General features: G+C 42.9%; 2 protein-coding genes across 4 annotated transcripts in view; both read right to left on the bottom strand.

Annotated features, from left to right (window-relative positions):
* The window catches only part of CCDC88C (coiled-coil domain containing 88C), a 95261-nt gene extending 89433 nt beyond the window's left edge, over positions 1-5828 (bottom strand). Inside the window, exons 1-2 of one of the 2 annotated variants that reach the window (XM_068148783.1) lie at positions 5356-5828; positions 5148-5248 (exon numbers count right to left, since the gene is read on the bottom strand). In XM_068148783.1, the coding sequence (XP_068004884.1) occupies positions 5148-5248; positions 5356-5415 (161 nt within the window). In that variant the 5' untranslated portion in view covers positions 5416-5828. The remainder of the gene's footprint in view (positions 1-5147; positions 5249-5355) is intronic. The other variant, XM_068148784.1, reaches the window with a different exon arrangement.
* Positions 5829-17213: 11385 nt separating this feature from the next.
* The window catches only part of PPP4R3A (protein phosphatase 4 regulatory subunit 3A), a 46234-nt gene continuing 43715 nt past the window's right edge, over positions 17214-19732 (bottom strand). For both annotated transcript variants that reach the window (XM_068148786.1, XM_068148787.1), the window contains one exon: positions 17214-18111. In XM_068148786.1, coding sequence (XP_068004887.1) covers positions 17998-18111 — 114 coding nt within the window. In that variant the 3' untranslated portion in view covers positions 17214-17997. The remainder of the gene's footprint in view (positions 18112-19732) is intronic.

Genomic DNA, 19732 nt, shown 5'->3' on the forward strand with positions numbered 1-19732 from the left:
CTGTAACCCTCACACCAAAGAAATTCCTCCTCATGTTGAGGTGGAGCCTACTGTGCTGTAGTTAATATCTGTTGCCCCTTGTCCTACCACAGGGTGCAACTGACCCAAATTGCCAGGGGCATAAACTAGCAAGATCCCACACAGCCTTTACAACAGCTAAGGATTTTGTACAATGACTGGCATGGTAATAAACTGAGAAGAAAAAGGATCAAAGATAAAAAGAAATTCTGCAACACTAATTAACTCAAACTATTCCTGTCTGGATGTATCTGAAAAATCCCTGAACACGACCTCTACCAGATACTTTTTCAGTCCCTTCATGTTTAGTCTTTCCCTTACACACAAATACAATGAAAATCACAATTCCGTTTTTAAAAATACCCATGTAATTCTCTGGGTAAAAAAAGTTACCTAGATAAGACTGAGGTAGCATGACTGAGGTGTGACTAAAGGAGGTACACCTCACAAATCAGTAAAAAACACGTAAGTCAAACAAGCAGAAGTCTCAAACCTCATAATATACCCAAATGTGCTAAAGAAGTCCTCCAGTTGGTATGTATTTGTGACTTTTACAGGTGCACAGAAGGAAGGAAAGGCCAAGCGATGAGTTCAGCAGGCACAGGGCCAGCAGCACAAATGCTTGAAGAGGCAACCCCTTAAGCAACCAATTATAATAAATGTAACAAAATATTTTATTTGTAAGATTCAAAATGACAATCCCATTTGAGCAATTTCAGACATGCAATTTTGATGAGTAAGGGGGAAGCCCACAAGCCAAGTCTGAGGGTTACAAGTCACCAGAAGGAACTGGTGTGCCCACAGTGTGCCCAGCGTCCTGCAGCACTTCTCTCTGCAGGTAACTCACTAATTGAAAATACACCACTCTTGGACCTGTATAACACTATCAGCCCACTTCCTCCTCTATCATCAAGTGAGGGGACACCACTAAAGCTGGCAAGGTTTCTAAATTGCCTGGAAAGCAGTAGAAAATTGCACCTCTAATGAGATTTTAAATTAAATGGACACATATTTAACCTTCTGGCCTTCGTGCCACTTGCTACAAGCCACAGGAACAGGCACTCACAGTGTGGCTGTTCCTGTCACGCAGTCTGAAGATGACAGATTGACAGTACCATAAACCATGGCAGCTGTGACTGAAATGTAGAAAACTATTATTGTACGGTTTTATTATGTGGTTTTATCACAACTGATTTTATCAGCTGTATTCCTAACCCACATTCTTGATTGCTAAATGTTTTAAAAGCAAAACTGAGCCTACCATCAATTAAAAGTATTAGAATAAGTCAATAAGAAAACACTTAAGTGCTTGCACATGTAAACCCCCCACATCATTTCCCACGTAAAACTTCCTATAAGAAGTTAAGCCAGGCAAATATTTGCTTATGCTTGAAGGTACTATGCCACAGCTGCAGCTGCCACACTGAAGGCAGTCTATGCAGCACTGCCATGTGTTAGTTTCATACCAGGAAGTGACTCAACCATCTGAAAAAAAAAAAGTTCTTTAAAATTTGTCCACAGAGAAGCTCCTTAACATGGTACACACAAATCCATCAGAAACACAGAAGCTCAGGAGACACCAGTTTCACTTCAAAGACTAACAAACATTTTTATATGCAGAATATTCACTCAGTACTGCAAAAATGAGTACTGCATACATGATCAGGTTGGGGGTATGCATTTGAAGAGAGCACAGGAAAAGGAAGCCACTCATTTTCAGTTGAATTACTTGAAAAAATAGTCGCCTAGTTTCAAAACATAAATGGGGAAACTGAAAAGTGCTGTCTGTCTCTTCCTATTAGATTTAATTCATTAAAGAGCTAGGCACCACTATTGGGAATGAAACAAACCCCAACACTCTTTTTAAAAGGGTTTTGCTTTGTTAGGGGTCATCAGCAAGCAAAGGTAGGACCAGCAAAGCCAAACAGTAGATTACCTACTGACTACTCAGGCCAGGATCTGTTTATGCCCAAGCTGCATTCCCTTCCCCCACCCTTGTGCCATGGCTACATTTGGTGCTCCTGAGCAAACTACATTTTATTCAAGGCTAGCATTCCTCGAGGCAGCTCATTTCTAAAGAGGATAAAAGGAAGGCATATCCCTATTTACTTCACCTCCTGTCACGCAGTCAGCAGGGACCTGGCAGGCAGGAAAAGTGATAGATGTCACATATCTCACTGGTGACACAGATGCTTTGCTGATACAAATCCACCACCTAAAAAATGTTGACACCACAACATCCAGCAGTTCGGATCATCTCCGCCCACTCTAAGCTGCCAGACAGCATTTGGGCAAAATCCAACCCATTACAACAGAAACTAGAGGCTGAGCAAACTCAGAGCACACTCAAACAGCTGAAGCCCTACTTTCACTCAGCAATCCGCATTGAACAGGTATATCTGGATTTCTTCACAGATCCACCTGTCTTTCTGGCCATAGATTAAATTTAAAGTCTGTTTAGCTGCGGGACAGAAGTGTTCTATTTTTTATAATGAAATTTGAAACCTTCACCAAAAGAAACCTGTTATCTGGGAGGTACTGCATCACACCTGGTGTTTAGATGCAGCCTCACGTGCCTAAGCCGTTTACATTCCAGTAAGCATGAAAACAGAATATTTAACCTAAAAAACTAAAAGCAGAATGACACACTAAGCAAAGAAACAGCTACCCATATCAGGACTCCAGCTCCTTCAGTCTGCTACCCCCTGCCCTCTGCAAATGAGTGTGTGTGGGCACCTCTGCTTTCAGGCAATCAACACCATCAAAGCACGGCATATCAATTTCTGGCAGATTTATCAAAGGCCTTCATTAACACAATTTCAACAAGAACAAATCTCAAGTCAAACACTAAGAGTCATCTTCTATGATCTTCAGGCACCAGAACTTGATGAGCAAGAATTTTAAAAAATACATTTATTGTTCTATTCTGAAAGGTTTGTGGGGCAGAAACATGCCCTGCAAGGCTTTCCTGATTTACAAGCAAGAGGTAATTACTCTGCCATTTCTAAAGGTTAAGCCAGGAAAAAGAGGAGGTCATAATCAGCATCTCTCCTGAGCACCTTGCTGGGTGTTGAGATACATAAATAAAACTGCAGTCTTTCCTAAGTTAAACAGTCTAGGCTCTCTGTAGAGGGCTTAAGCTCCTATAGGACACTATTAGAAGCACTTGCCAAAGCTCCTTAAAAAGGGGAAAAAGCCCTGGTTGTGTAGAATGGAACAGTTTCCTACTCTAGATTGCTTGTGCTTCCCCCACTCACACTTCTTGTGACACTGCTGGCCAAGATGCTTTTCAAAGCCAAATTTACTTTCCTGGCTGCTTAAGGCAAGCAAACATGCCAGGGCTTCTCACAAACGCATGATATCCCACAAAACGCCATCTAACGTCACTGCACTTAGCCTCTATGTTTATGTTCCTTATTTCAATGAGATCTTATTCATTCCTTGTCCTTAGAGCACTGTTAAGTTGCTCCATAGACCTGAACAATTTTATGTCTCCTTGGACACTTCAGTGGCCAACTACAAAACACTTGTTTGCATACACCACCTGGTAAAGTACTTCTAAAATACATCACTTACAAGAATGCCACAGTCATTCAAAAGTCACGTAACTTCTGCCTATTTAGTATCAAAATCCAAGAGCAAATGTTATTTTTCTTGTTTAAATAAGATATTCTCACATACTAAATAAGTGATAGTTTATTCACACTCAACTGCTGTTCCTTGGTGGTTTGGTTGGTCATCTCCATGCCAAATATAATAGCCATAAATTAAAATCTGGTTTGCCACCATGTTGGAAAACTACAAGTCTGGATCTGAATGCTCTAACTCAGGGTTCTAATTTGCAGAAGGTTCTCTTAAGGTGTAATTACTCCTTGAGAAATGCTAGAAATTATGTCTTCTCTTCACACCTCTAGTTTGCTATCCCTTGGTGGGCTGATTGATTGAGAGTTTGTTAAAAATTGTGAATCTTCACCAGCTTCACTAAGTTCATAAATTCCACTGTAACAACAAACCAGAAGAAAATTTAATGACCTTTTCAGATGGAGCTGCCAGGTACCAGAAGATAACAAAACTTGCCAACCGCAGTGGGTGGGGCAAAGGTTCTCACACTAAGTTATTTTGCAAGAATTTCGAAGATTCTAATATGAGTTCTTGATTTTAAGTGCTTGGACTATAGCTTAGTATTGCAAGTCGCTGGTCAAGCTTCAATTGATTTCATGCACTTAAATAAATACAGTGCCAAAACTAAATCATTTTCAAAAACTCTCCTTCCCTGAAAGTCAAACACTAGTCCCCACAAAGTTTTTATCAAGACATTTCAGAATATTTAAAAGCAAACAGAGGTGATAAAAACCCATCGTGATCTGCATGCAGGAAAGCAACAGGAAAGGATGCGATCTAAAAAAAAAAATACATTAACTCTATCAACAATTCACTTGTTACAGTATGTGTTCTTATACCCTATTTATAAGTTTCCTCAAGATACATCCTTACAGTGCTGCCCAAAAGAGGTACCACTGAAGCTGATTTTTTTCTAAATTGTGTTTAATGTCAAAGTTCATGCACTTCAAATTAAATGCTTCTAGTAACCTTCACATGATAAAATACTTTCATTTCCATATTTGTGCTACCACAGAACCAGAAACATGTAATTGCTTGAGAAAAAAAAAGAAACTAAATCAAACAAAACCCCAAGAAACAAAAAACAAAAAAAGGGGGGGGAAGGAGGGGGGTGAAAAAAGAAAAAAAAAAAAGAAGTTACAGCAGATTTTATATGCCCACATTGGTTTGAGTTTTGATTGGAGGGGCTGGTTGGTTTGGTTTTGTCAATTTCTAAGTGCAGCCAACAGGATAAAAAGGTAAAGCTGGTGCTTTGACCCGATATCCTGTCCTTCCAGCCTGTCTGCTGAGAAAGCGTTCCGATCAGACGCTGCCGGACCACAGAGCGACACCCGGCCCCGAAGGAGTTGGCATCTTTCTCCTTCCTTCGCTTCCTCCCTCAGCAACCTCGACGCCACCCGCGTCGGGTTGAGCGGCCGAGGCGTGCTCGGCGTTACCGCCCCCTCGGTACTCCCGGCCCGGCTCAGCGAGGGGCTACCACCCCTGCGCTCTCGCAGAAGCCCACTCACATTTGCAGCATAATTTTATTGAGGACGACGCCATCCGCCAGGTCCATGTAGACGCCAAGGTTGTCCTCATCTCCGCTCTCCAGAGCCCCGAAGGTTTTCACCTGCCGGGAGGAAGGACAGCGGGGTTGGTAGGGATGCTGGGAGGGCCTCGCCACCTCCCGCACCCTCCGCCGGGCCGGCAGCTTCCCCATCGCCCGCCTCTGCTCACCCAAGTCACCAAGGGGCTCTGCAGGAATTGCTCCAGGAGCTCGGAGATGGTCACGTCCATATTGCCGGGCTCCGGCTGGCGGCGGCAGGAGGCTACGGGAGCGGGGCCAGCTCACTCGGGAGACAAAGGCGTGGAGCTCATGGCCCGCCGCCCCGCTGCCCGCCGGGCGCTGCCTACAGGGGAAACAATACGCGGCTCATCGCTCCCCCGCCCCCGCGCCGGGGGGAGACGCGGGGCTACTCGCCGCGCCGCCGCGAACCCTCCTCCCTACAGCAACAGGCCGGTCTTCTTCGCCGAGCTCGCCCCGCAGCTGCAGGAGGGTCTGCGCGGGCAGAAGCGAACCGCAGCAGGAGAAAGGAGCGAAAGGAAACAGCCGCCCGCGGCGAACTCCCTCGAAGCCGGCAGCAGTGATACGAAGCTCCTACCCAACGGCCGCAGGCAGCTCCGACGAGCCACAATGTGCGCTCCGTCCACCGCCGCGGCGGCACTACCTGTGGTGGGGCGCACCCTTGCCCCAGCAGTTAGACCCGGGCCGTGGCAGCACCATGACGAACACGGCCCGCCGCGAATGAGAGGCGCGGAGGGGTCGGCTCCGGCCAATGGGCGGCGCCCCTGGGCGGCCGAGGGGGCGGGCCGCGGTGCAGAGCCCCGGCGAGCTGCCGCGTCGAGCTACTGCCGCTGCCCGTCTGCGCTTTGCCCTCTCTTTGCGCCTCCCGGCTGCGCCCCCCACGGCAACCCCCCCCGCCCCGCCGTCCGGCCTCCGCTGGGCAGGACCCCTCGAGCGAAAGTTTGTGAGAGGGGCGGCCGTAGCCTCTGTCCGTAGATCGGTCAGGTTCTGCTCTCCCTGCGGCTGTCTTGTTCACCTTTTTGAACGGTGGTAACGCGAGGCCCCGCGGCGAGGCTCGCTCGTGATTGTGGGACCGAACCGTAGGCGGTTACACCTGCGCCCCCGCCTGCGCCCGTTGCTCAGAACTGCGGATCTCTCTGCTCGCCTCTGCTGGGGAGCAATGCCCGAGCCGAACGCCAGCCAGCAGTTTTAAAGATTCCGCCTTAAAAAGTGAAACTTCCACAAAGTACTTAAGCGGGCAGGAACAGACTTTTTTAGGGATGCTTCAAAACGTGCAGCATAAACCCCGCGTTGCAGCACAAAAACCTAAACAGGAAAAACTTAGAAACAACGGTCAGGCGCAACCTGTTGCCTGCACGTTTGAAACCTGACGCGGCAAGGTGCAAATGGCGCCTGTCCGCTCCGCCGCTCTGCCAACGCGCGGTATCACCGCAGGTATCACCGTGCGCCGAGGACGGTGCCGAGGCTCCCTGCGTGAGCTCTCCGTCGAGGAACACTCTTCGCTCCGGGCCGGAGCGGCTGGCAGCACACGGGTGCGCGGCTGACAACCCGCCACTGAAAACAGAGGCAGCTGTAGCCGAACGGCTGTTCCACCACGGATGTGAATTATTTTTCTGCGAGGGCAGAATTTATTCTAACTTTGCGGGGGGAGAGGAATTATCCCGAGTGATCCTCGTCTCCGATTTTGAGGAAATACATTTGGTCATAAAGTTGAACATAGGTGCACAGCGTTACTAAATGAGGTTCGTGTTTGCTAGGACTGACGTTCAGTGGTTTGCTCTACTTTTCACAGATGTAATCTTTATCTCTGGTATTTTGCTGTCTACAGCTACCTGAAGGGAGGTTGTAGACAGGTGGGGGTTGGTCTCTTCTCCTAGGCAACCAGCACCAGAACAAGAGGACACAGTCTCAAGCTGTGCCAGGGGAGGTTTAGGCTGGATGTTAGGAAGAAATTCTTCATAGAAAGAGTGATTGGCCATCGGAATGGACTGCCCAGTGAGGTGGTGGAGTCACCATCACTGGAGGTGTTTAGGAAGAGACTGGATGGTGTGCTTGGTGCCATGGTTTAGTTGATTAGGTAGTGTTGGATGATAGGTTGGACTCGATGATCTCAAAGGTCTCTTTCAACCGGGTCTATTCTATTCTATTCTATTCTATTCTATTCTATTCTATTCTATTCTATTCTATTCTATTCTATTCTATTCTATTCCTTTGCATCAGCTACTTATTAGTGCATTCTCCCTGCTTCTGGTTTGATCATAATCAACCCGCAAAATATAGTTTGGCTCTTACACGGTCAGGCAAACCGTATCTGAAATTACGTTCGCGATTAACTACTTAATCTTCCATACGTGTTTTCGGCAAGGCAGGCGGGTGTGTATGTGTTTGTGTGTCGTCTGAGGGAGAGACATCTGTTGTTTTGCCTGAGGGCCCTGAGCAGTTTGCCAGCAATCCATTACTAGATGACAGACACCGGCGTTCGCTGCAGTGGCCTGTTCGTCCCACCAGAGATCGGGTTTAATTGTTTACTTCATGACGATCCTTGTTTCAGGCCACCCTGTACGTATCGAGGACCCCACTCTTAGTAGCATCAGTCACCGACACATGAATGAGATCAGACTTTGCGTTTGCTTCTCACGGTCTTTGAGCGGGAAGAGAAACTTGTCACCATGTCCTCGAGGAGTCGGGACGAAGCCCAGGAGCACTGCGCTCCCGCACCCCCGCCACTGCGCAAAGGCTCAGCCCCGTCGCACCTCCCGGGCTCCCGTTGCACCCCCATTAGACGCCGCGGGGAAAGCATCTGGGTTCTTATTAAATAAAGAGTAGCCCAAGCCTCAGGCTTGGGATTTACATTTGGATGGATCCCATTATTACACAGGAATGGTGTCAATTAGCCGGTGAGCATTCTGTTTAAGGCACGATTTATTTTTGACCCTCAAACCAGTAGATCGAGGAAGGATAACTCCTGGTTGCTAGCCGGACCTGGCCCCTGTGGGCTGCCACTTGTTTTCAAGCCAATGCAGCTGTTGTGCCCTACGTTTCTGGGGAGAGCGTATGAGGAGCGTACAAGCAGTTAAATGAACCCTTTATTTTGTGAATCGTAGTCCAAGTGTTTCTGAGACCGGAAAAAAGGAAGAAAAAGAATGGTTAATTATTTCTCAATACTTTAGAGAGCTGGGCTGCTTTATGCTTAAACTTCTTGAAGGCTTACGATCTCCTGATTTGTGAACAGATTTCACACCAAAGGATGGATATGTTAACCAACACAGTGAAAAGAGCATAGTATTTGGAAAAAAAGTAAAATAGTTCATTTCAGAGAAGACAGACTACAAATAAAAGATGCTTTCCCACTTTTCACACCTCGGGTGTGACTCCTCTGTAGGTGTGCACCTCTGCGGAATCCTGAAACGAAGTGACAACAGCGTGGTCCAATCCAGGTGTTGCCAGTAGTGATATACCTGCAGGGGAGTGCGTGTCAGCCGTGGAGCTCAGTCGCGAAAACCAGACTTCTTGTCCAGGAAATCTTCCTGGGGGTGCTATTAGATGCCAAATTCTCACGTGCGGCACAGAAAATATTTGGCCTCTAGCAGTAGCATGGTGGGTGCTGGACGTGCAGCCATAGGAGGAGGACTGGCCCAGGGACGGGTCTGGGGACCGGGAGGGGATTGGAGAACGGGATGAGGCAGGGGACTAAAACGGGATTTGGGATCGGGATAGGGACTGGGACGAGGAGCCCGCTGGGGACCCGGACCGGACTGGGGGCCGGACACAGGACAGGGCTGGGCATCGGGACGGGGCTGGGCACCGGGACGCCTCGGCTTCAGCGGGCGGTGAACGGGCGCCCTCTGCCGGCTCCTCCCGCCGATCCAGGGCGGAGGCCGAGGGCAGAAACTGGGGGTTCCGGCTCCAGGGATTCGGGTGCGTTCTCACCTCTAGGGCTGAAATCAAAACAACGTTAGGAAATCGCATTTTTCTTGTTGTGAAAAGCGCTGCCACTGATGCGGTATGTAAAATATTATTAAGTGTTGCAAGGGGCTCACAGCCTTCAGCTGAGGGGTTATGAGGCAAAAGACATGGAAGACTCGCTGAGAAAAGCTAAACCATGAGTCTGTTGAAGTGCCAAGTCTAACTGTTCTCTTGAGCCTCAAACTTCAAGCTGGTCACACAAGAGCGCTGTGTGCTGGCAAAACCCTGCTGACCTGAGGAGGAATAAGACCTGGCTTGCCAGTCTTGGGTACACCATGCCCTCAAGGAGGGCAAAAAACACACCCTGACTATTGGACTCCCAAACTTCCTATGCTGGGTTTCTTCCTCTCCCATGTAACACCTGTCAGCCCTAGCTATGTTCTTTCCAAACTGTGACATAAATTCTATAGTATGAGCACTTGTATTTACCTACCTTTCACCAAAGATGTAGGTTGTAAAATTTAACTTAGATGCTACAGATCAAGTTCTCATTTCTAATGATACCTGAAGCTGCCCTCCTCCCACAGCAGACAAAGTAAAATAAGTACCTGTGAATATGTACAGTAAGATAAAATAAATGTCTGTAAATATATCCAGAAGAGTTCAGGTATGTAAATGCAATTGCATTTGGAAACCATGCTTCTTACAGTAAAGAAATGATGAAAAGTTGTAGTATTTAGTTGTAACACGATTTGCAACAACTTTCTTACCATTTTTCATACCCTTTGCATGTTGTTTTTTAAAAATTAAAATCGTAATTATCAAATAAATAAGAAGCACCAGGAAGATTTAAAACACATACAAGCAACAAAAGACACCAAGATGGTTAATGTCTCCCAGCATCATCTCTAGTTCTAAAACTCACTTCAGAGGCACAAACTACTCAACTCTCAGCAACACAGACCACAGAAGGAAATTTCTAAGCTCAGGCATTTCCAAATGTTCCTTCAGGCTGACTGTAAATGGCATGATTCACCTCCCTCAGACTGTCCCCTAGCAACGATTACAACTATCAACAAAGGTCCACCATTCATCTGCTGTCTGAAGTATAAGTTGCTGAGGAATGGGAATAACAGAATTCACAAGGTTACAATACAAGAGTTAAACTCACAGCAATCAGGAAAGGGTTTTTTCCTCCTCCTTTGCTTGGGACTGTTATTAAGCAGCTTTCTTGTAAATATGACTCCACTGTTCATCAACCAGCTTCTCAGCTATGAAGTAAGTCTCCTTTAACTAGACCCTGGAGCTGTAAACAACAGGAAAAAAGAAGGTGGCCAGAAGATAGCTTTTCTCCTTGCAATATCTCATTCTGAAATGCTGTCTTCAATACTGTTCATCTGGTAAATAAACTGTTACATAAATTTGAATGAAAACAAATCTACATGTGCTACCAAATCACAAACACCCCCCACCCAAGCATTTGTTTATGTGCCTTAGGTCAATCTGAATACAGGGTGGGGGGATGCTGGTGATGTGCAGAGTCTGTGGCTGGTGTCTGAAAGCAAACATTCAGAAAGTAACTCCCAAAAAACCTAGCATTGAACTTTGATACAGAGCAAGATGCTCATTCAGTGATGAAGTTTTAAGACAGCTGTGTAGGCTTCTGACAAAATTAACATAACACAGAATCTAAAATACAAAAAGAGAGAGTTTGGGTAGAATCTCTCATTAACATTAAAATCCATAGAAAATAGTCAAATACAGAAGGCAAACAAGTTATCATTCAGCAAAACATACAGGGAGATGAAGGGGAAGCAGTGATTTATAGGTCCTTCGCATGAACTTGAAGGCAAGGGAGGGGTACTTGCATCTCAAGAAAAGATGCAAGGAAAGATGGCATAACCTTCTTGACTTGAGCCCTTCAGAGAAGCAACAAATGCCACAGCAGTGTAGGAATGGTTGTGAACCTGAAAGAAAAGCAAATGTATTGATTTTAGCTAGACTCATAAGCTAAGGAGGTGCTAGAAACAAAGGCTTGCTGTGCTAGCAGTCAGCTTGGATACAGAAGTGCAGGAACTACACGTCCAGAAAACCAGGAAAGATGTCATTTCAAGCACCGATAATGAGAGGAAGGTGTCTTGAAGGTATTAAAGACACAGTAGAGCCTGGTGTATTGAGAAGGTGATGTCTGAAGAGGCAAGGATCAAAACAATTGTGTGAAGACTTGGGGATGTTACCCAAAAGCTTAGGTTCTATCAAAGCACAGAACAGAACCGAGGCAGATGACTGTCATGCATGTTCCTCATAGGGACTAGCATAACTGCCCAGTGATATGAAGGCAGTTTGTCTTTTGATGGAGATGCTGTAACCAGCCTGCTGTTCTCAGATGTAGCAGGCAATCTTGATGCTCTGATTATTCCTAACTTCCATATTAACATTGTGAAAAGGTTTGTCCTCTTCTTGTACCAAAAGAAGATATGGCTGCAGGTATCAGAATGACTCACCTCTTGCAGCGGGATAGCCAAAGACTGGCACCTTGCTTCTCCCTCCCATCTTGACCTCTTTGATTCTGTCTCAAAATGCAGAAAATCAGTATTAGGTATCAAAAATGAGGATATTTGGGCAGTGACTTTGGTAGAACTTCACCCAAGTTGTACTCAGAGATGAGGGCCTGAAGTTTGTTCCTCATAAAACCATCAGGCACTTCATCTGGCCCCTAGTGCTGCCAGGGTATGAGGTGGGAATGTGTTCCTCCCTTGGGATACAGTTAAGCATCATTATATTGGCAACAGGCTGCAAAAGACAGCTCTGAGCTCCAAACAAACTGCACAACTACCACAGCCATTTCCTTCAGGTATCACATCACTTAGCATGTAGCCACAGTCACAGATCTCTCAGCTAGAGTTCTCAAGACCAATTTGCACATAAACACGTCATGCAAACGTAGCTCTTCCTTGCTACAGAATTAACCTGAATTAGATGCCACTCTATCAGGAAAATTAAACATACTGTGTGGAGTTCAGATTTTAGGGTCTTGAGTCTAGCTTAGGTCACTGGTGGCAGGCACCTCACTCTACAGGGAGGTCTTCTTTTAAATGACTAAGTATGGAAAGCTTATCTTATTCACCAAACTGAGCAAGAGGGAAGTCTGAAGGTCAGCTTTCTGGGTATTTGAGAGGCTTAACTTGTTGTCCTGTTTGTAACAGTGAACACTGAGGACTGTGATTATTCTCACTCTGCTGTGCAGCACAGTTCTGATAGACAACTGTATATATACAAACACAACTGGTCTAACAAAAGAAATGAATCTCCATACTTGGTTCCAAAGGAACACAAGCTGTAAATAGTGCCTATATATAAAAATAAATGTATGGCTAGTTACATAACTACTAAGAAATTTTGTAAAGTGCTTTTCAAAGAGCACACACAAATAAAAGCTTTAGGCAGACAAACATTTGTATTATGTCTATTATTAGCTTTGGTACTTATTTGGTACTTACAATAATTTACATTTTCCTTCTTTCTTACTGCAGATAATCTAGACCTTGGTGAGGTAGATTCATTTCCACTTTGAGGTTAAATTCAAACATGCCAGAAGTTGTGCTCTGTTGTTTGATTTGCAGTTGTTGCTTGATAAGAACTGCAACTTCCAGCTTTCCTGGCTAATGAAACCGTGAGGAATTCACTTGTGTTTTAGGGGAATTGTGGAGGTAGGGAGAGCCATAGGGAGGAAACAAGATTTTCAGGATAAGATGTTCTAACTTAACACCATTCTCAGACATGAAGAAGTAGAAGCAGATTGAAAATGTAGGGGTTTTACAGTTTTACCCAAACATTCATTGTTCCTAGCAGAGACTCCTGTGAATTGGTTCAGCAGCTGCTTCATTAACCCCCATATCCTTAGTCACAATGTTGATCGAATCCTGCTGAGCGGCGAGATTAACAAATTGCACATCCCCAAGCACTATTCAACACCAATTCAGCAGCAGCGTGAAGGTACACTTTTATCATCTCTGGCCTCACTAGGAGGGTAGAAGTCTGTACTGAACTCTCCAATCTAACAGCATCAACCTCCCATTAAATAGTACAGTTGTCAAAAAGTCATTGAACATCAGCAGGTTTAAAATAAGCCTTACTGAGACAAGCACACTTTAAAATCAAATTTCCATGCTTTCAGCCACTGGAGTGTACATCTGCAGCAAAAGAGAAAAGGCTTAGCCTCATCTGAAAACTTACAACACAAGGGCTCCAGTATGCATGCACTTCCAAAAGCAACACCAACCGTGACAGATGACTATGGAATGCTTCTGAACCCTTTTAGGTGATCAGCCCACATACAATATCTTTATGCATTTCTCATTGAAATCCCTTACAAGTGGAGTATCAAAATCAGTATTATTTCATACAAATCATCCTCAGTCTAAATTAGAAAGGCGTATTTTATGAGTATAAATTCACCCTGTACTAAGTAATTCCCAGGTCTCAACCTAAACCACAGCTGTTCACATGGAGCTATTTCAGAGAACTTCTGAGACAGACACCTTGCATCTCCAGGAGATGCAACAGTGCAGAACAGGACTACCAGTCTGAAATCCCTGTAAATCAGCAGCTATTTAAATTCTTCTCCAGCAGCATTCTACTTTTTAAGTTATTATCCATTTGCTTATATTTTTACATTGTCCATTAATACAATGTCCATTAATACTTCCCTTTTTTACGTTGCCTTTTTTCCCCCCAAGCAATCCAGAGGGCTTTGTTTAATCTTTGACCAGTGTTACTGATTTCACTTTATATTAAAAAACATGCTCCAATGACTGTAACTAGCACAGTATTAAATCAAGACAGCAGCTCATCAGAGAGCCAGCCTCCCATAAAAACACAGCAAGTTATGTCTCCCGTGTATGAAACCCAGACTTTTCAATTGTTGCTATGGTTGAAGGCTGGAACCTTTCGCCACCGAAGTTTTGCTCTGTCTGCAGCATGCCCACGTTCTCTGCCTCCTTTCTGGACTAACTGTAGGTTGTATATACCTCAATTTCTTCTGGACTCCAAAGACAGCAGTACAAGCAGGTGCAGAACATGCACATGAACAGCTTTTCTTGAAAACCTTCATCTGTTGGTAACTTTGCTTCTTAGAATGCTTGCCCAGTTTTACAGTTATGCTGTGAATGAGTCTAAGCAGTAACCTATCTGATCTCCTATTTTCACAACTTACCTGGAACAGGTCCCAGTACCCTCAAGGCTGGAAAATTGCAGTACTAGTCTAGCAGGATGCTTCTGCAGCTGTACAACGGCGAATGAAGGTTAAGGCTGAACTTCCGTGGCCATTCTGCAGGCGCTGGGATCCAGAATTAAACAAAGCAACCAATGTAATTTGTGATGGATTGAAAAATAGCTCATTCCCTCTTGGAGTCACAGCAGCAATATAAGAACTCTTACCAGTTATCGAACAAACACTTTTTTTTTAATCCCAGAGACTTAAAAATTGAGCCCAAACCCATCTGAACAGTTCATCCTTAGCATGTTAAAAGGATTGGGCCTACCTGACATTTAATTCCATGATAACATGACATCTCACCTGGGTGGGCTATGAAAGGTGGATGAACACTCCTGTCTTGTTTACCAAGTAGGTCTATTACAAACAGGTACGTTTTAGAGGGATGCTCTAGCTTTCAGGTCCTTCTGCCCTCATGACACAGGCCTGGTTTTTGGTGATATGCACTGTGACCTCATTGAGCTGCCCTCTATATACGGTGGAAGAAATCTGGAAACATTCCAGATTAGCTGGAGTTACCTTCCTTAGAGTAGGAGTGCGTTTCCAGGGATGAACTTGGAGGAAAGTCCTTATACTTTTGTCTGGTATCCCTAGCAAACCCAGGCTCAAAGCTGGGAAGTGTACATCAGAGTAACCAGCACTAAGTCTTAACATCTAGAGGAATGTAAGGGTCTGTACTGATGATTCAGTAATGTTTTATCTTGCTTGTACAACACTTAAGGGTTTACCCTGTAAAGCATACTTAAGGATACAGTTAAAATGCAATTAAGATGATCAAGCCTTGCTTAATACAATGTACATGCAACTCCCTTGGGATATGGACAAACAGGGTTAAAACTAGTAATTTAAAAACCCCAAAACATCAGCCTGGAGAAAGACCTAGAATAGAATGCCGGTTTGTAAGAATTTTTTCCACCTCTCAACTCATACCCATTTTTTAATTGGTAATTTTTTATATAGACTGCTTCTCACAATCCCACTATTTCCTTTTTACCTCCTGAAACACTCAGGTTCCATAAACAGATCATCTAAATGTAGACATGCCCTATCAGGCCACAGGCATTAAGTTAACTAGGAAGCCAACTAACCACCTGCAAGTTAGCACTAAATCATGTGTAGTTTCGTATTTTACCAGTCCTTCAGAACTTCATAAAAATATAAAAAGTTCAGAAACATTCCTACTTCCATTATTATTTTGCCCAAACTTAGTAACTCAAGGGTAGGTGTTTCTTGTGTTAAATGAAATACTTCAAAAATACTTGTAAGTCCAAGCTCCAAGATTCCTACAGGGATTATGGAAGTATTTGAAAGTTGAGAAGACTGCAGCATCAAACACTACAAGATCACACATTCAGCAGATGAAGAAACATGAAAAACACTAACAACAAATGTTCTACCTTTGACCCACTCAGAAGAATGACTTCCTGAGATACAGCCCAGAGGCCACGAAGATGACTACAGGGGTAAATTTTGAAAGCTTTGTGCTTTTGAAGTTTGACAGATTGGGAAAGATTTAAATTCAGATTAATTAAAACAGCCTGCAAAATGACAGATTTCCTTGTCACAGTGTATACTCTGACAACAAAGTTACAAAAATCAGGTTTAGGACAGGTCATTGAGACAGCACAGGGACTCTCCCACTGCAGCAGAAGATTGCATCTAATCTTGTAGTGACCAAATAAATGCTTAACTCTGGCCCTCTCTGTAAAACTTATTGCTGAGAACTGCCCTCTCACGAACATGTCAAACACATTGTGAAACCCCAGTCTTGGAAAGTTATTGCAAATCAACTTTTTGATTCGAGATGGCAAATTATTTTTCGCTAATCCACACTCTTATTCAAATCTGAAATTACTAAAATGTAAAGTAAATTACTAAAATGTAAAGTCCAAGCACAACAACTTTTACTTTTGTAGTCAGCATGGAATCTGCCTGGCAATGCACAATTTTCATAAACAAAGTGCTAATTAATTAACACTCGGGTGTGATCACATCTGACCCACTCTCAGTTTTCTTTTCTCGTATTTCTATGTGATTCATTCACCTCTAACATCACAATTGTTGCAACATTCATGCTTTGAACGTTCAAAAGGAAATCAAGCCTAAAAAATGTGTATTAAAAGGTCTCGTTTGCAAAGGAACTGGGTGAACTCTTCTTTACAGGCTTCACTGCCGCACAGTAAAGTCATCTTCTGTAAAAGCAGTGAGGAAGCAAGATATAACATCTAATTTTAAATTAGTAAGTAGTAGTATTTAGATTTTTGGGGAAAGGGGAAAGAATGCAGTCATTGAGTTCAACCCAAAATTTTTCAATTGAGTATCAGAATAAATTTCAAAAGATGGTATCCTTGTGAAGAGTTTATTCTCCAACCATCTCTGATTCACTAAAACTGGTATTCCAAAGGGAAGCAGAGGTTTTAAAAAATACCACTACTGCAGTTTTCCTTCAGCTTTCATTATTTTTCTCTTTTTATTTTTGTAAGTCAAATGAATCAATATATTGGTATTCCTAAATCATCCATCTTGCATCTTGAGGAGTTGGTCTGCCATCACTGCTGTGAGTTACGAAATTTCACTGTCTCTTTGGAATACTAATTTCGTACTTGTAAGTTTAATTTCTTTTTTTTTTTTTTTTATTATTCCATCCTATTTCCCTGATTTGTTTTTTTCTTGACATTTGCTGATGTAAAATTTAATATAAAATATTTAGTCACAAAATAGTATTGCTTTTATGCACATCGTGGAAAGACTTATTTTCGTTTTCCAATAAAAACTATACCATCTTCCATAAAATCCTAAACAGAACAAAATTACACAGGGTGAAACAGGTACCAGCACAACAGTGAGATTATATTACATCAAAAAATTTTAATGGTCCCAAATATATACTCAACAACTAAGCATACACTCAGGGGGGCAAAAAAAAAAAATAATAATTATGACACAAAAGTGACCACATCTAGAATTCCACTCAATCTTTAATCAAGAAGGGACAAACAAATCCCCCACCTCCAAAAAAAAAAAAATAATTCTGCAGTTTAAAGGGCAAAGGGAACAGATTTAAAAAAACAAAAGAGGAAACTTTATATTCGGCCCTCCCCCGTAGAGGTTTTTAAAACCTGTTGTAGCTTGACTAAAATGTTCAGAATGTACGGTTTCAAAGGCAGGTCTCTTTATACAAAGAAACTGCTGGCATTCTTAACTAGTGAAGAATTATGGCAAAACCTGCCTTTTCTTCAGAAGTCTCATACATGGTCCAAGAAAGCATATTCTGATTGTAGCAACTGACCAGCCAATCCAGAGTTCCACTAACAAAACTCCTGCCCTGTTGGCTTTGTTTGTTTGTTTGTTTTGTTTTCCATTTCCTTCCCTGAGAAAAGGGCAACGTGTGGTCCAAGCTGGAGAGCTCAAAGGTGTAAGTCTTTCCTCTAAATAAAGTATTTCCTCTTCTTCTGCTCCTTTGAATTGGCACTTGATTGGCAGAAATACATTTGTATAGGTTGATCTGTGTCACACACAGTAATTCACAAAAGATTGCTGCTTTGCTGTGGGTTTGTTTGGTTTTTGGAAAAAAATCCTTCCCCCAACTGGTAATGTTCCTCAGCAGTTGCCATTATGACGACTCAAGCTTTGCTTTCTTTGACAAAGGTAAAGTTTCCTCTTTATCCTCATCTTCATCATCCTCTTCATCATCATCAGGATAATCTACAAGTCCAACGAGGCCTCCCTACAAAGACAGACACCGTTACTACAATTAAGCAAATGTTACACATTGATACTTCATGTACGTACTGGAAAATGACCTTTGCACAGGTTACTGCCATAAGCATTCATGAAGTTTTGAATACAATGAAGCAGGACAAAAATAAATCCCTCAGTAGGAATTAAAATGACATTTTCTGAAATATTACTGAATTAATAAATGCAAAGTTTTACATATCCAACTGTGCAGAAGTATTTCCAGTTGAAATTGAAGAAAATCCAAGAATTCACCTAGTTTTGTTAAGTGTCGTTGCAGCTCTGTCTGTAAACATGTAAATTTATTTTGAATGGGCACAGATGACTGCAGCAACAAACAATCCAGAAGCACTTCAGAAACAAATACAGAATATATCCTCCTGTTTTGAATTTCACAAAATTTAAACACCTTGACAGTTGAAAATGAGAGCATTTCTAGTAACATGAAAAACTCCCTTGTATTGCAAAGAACCACCAATTTTAAAAGGAGGCAGCTCTGAACCTACGAATGGTTTCTCGGTGCACTGTGTGTTCAGTGTAACCTGAATGCTATTCTTTGCTGTCACAACTTGAAATTTTGAAGTCAATATGCTCCATATGTAGACACCACGTCAGGTTCAAGGAGTTACACTCTTTGGAAGAAAACAAGTCTCTAGCAGAAATACAGAACAGACTGAACTAAATTCCAACCAGCTTCACTCCCTTTTAAAAAGAGCTTGACTAACTAATGTACTTTTTTTTTCATAAATGAAATAAATCTTCCTTTCCCCCATAGAAGGATTTAAGGAAGGTTCCCTTAGTTCCCCCATCAGCCAAACTCTTCTCATTCACGTGTTTTCAAGAGAAGGCAATCCAAACACAAACTCTTAAACCATGTTTGACTACAAGAACAAAAAAACCCCTGAACCCCCATTTGCCTTTACAAGTTTGGTTAACAAGCAGTATGACAGCTTTAAAAAATAAGGATGAATCAGGGTTATTCTGAGGCTACCTGAGACACATACCTGAGCTTTCAGAAGTGGAACCACTTTTTCTGAAAGTTAATTCTTATCCAAACTGTGCTGCACCAACACCCATTACTCTATGTCCCTGACTTGGTTTAAATAATTTTTGCCAAAATTCCAACAGCATCCTAAAATGTATTTTAAATTGATGGGTTTGTATACTCACTGCAAGTTATACTGAGTCTTATAAATGCATTTTCTTCTACTGCAGTATGTTCCAATCCAAAACTATATTACTTCAGAAAGTAAAAAAAGTCACACTGGGATATTAAAAATTTCTAATGTTTTGGCTTACAGCAACCACTCCTCCATAATCCAATTTATTTTTTTCATGTGTGCCAGTTACATAACTTTGAACAGTATTAAAACTGGTAACAGTAGAAATTCTCAATGGGGGTGATGGGACATGATGAAGTCTCGCAAAATCAGGCAATGTTTCCGAAGTATTTCTACAGTTCTACCTGCCGAATGGCCCTGTGCAATCTGAAGTGCTGTCTGTATTTCACAGTAAAGATCACATCAAACAGCTGCTAGTTGTATACCTCATACTTTAAGAGTTTGGGCATTAAAAGAATTTTTATTTCTTCTTTTTATGTATGTGTCAGA

Source organism: Melanerpes formicivorus, unplaced genomic scaffold, assembly GCF_026170545.1.
Source record: "Melanerpes formicivorus ecotype bairdi unplaced genomic scaffold, bMelFor1.0.p_v2 SCAF_17, whole genome shotgun sequence".
Lineage (NCBI taxonomy): Eukaryota > Metazoa > Chordata > Aves > Piciformes > Picidae > Melanerpes > Melanerpes formicivorus.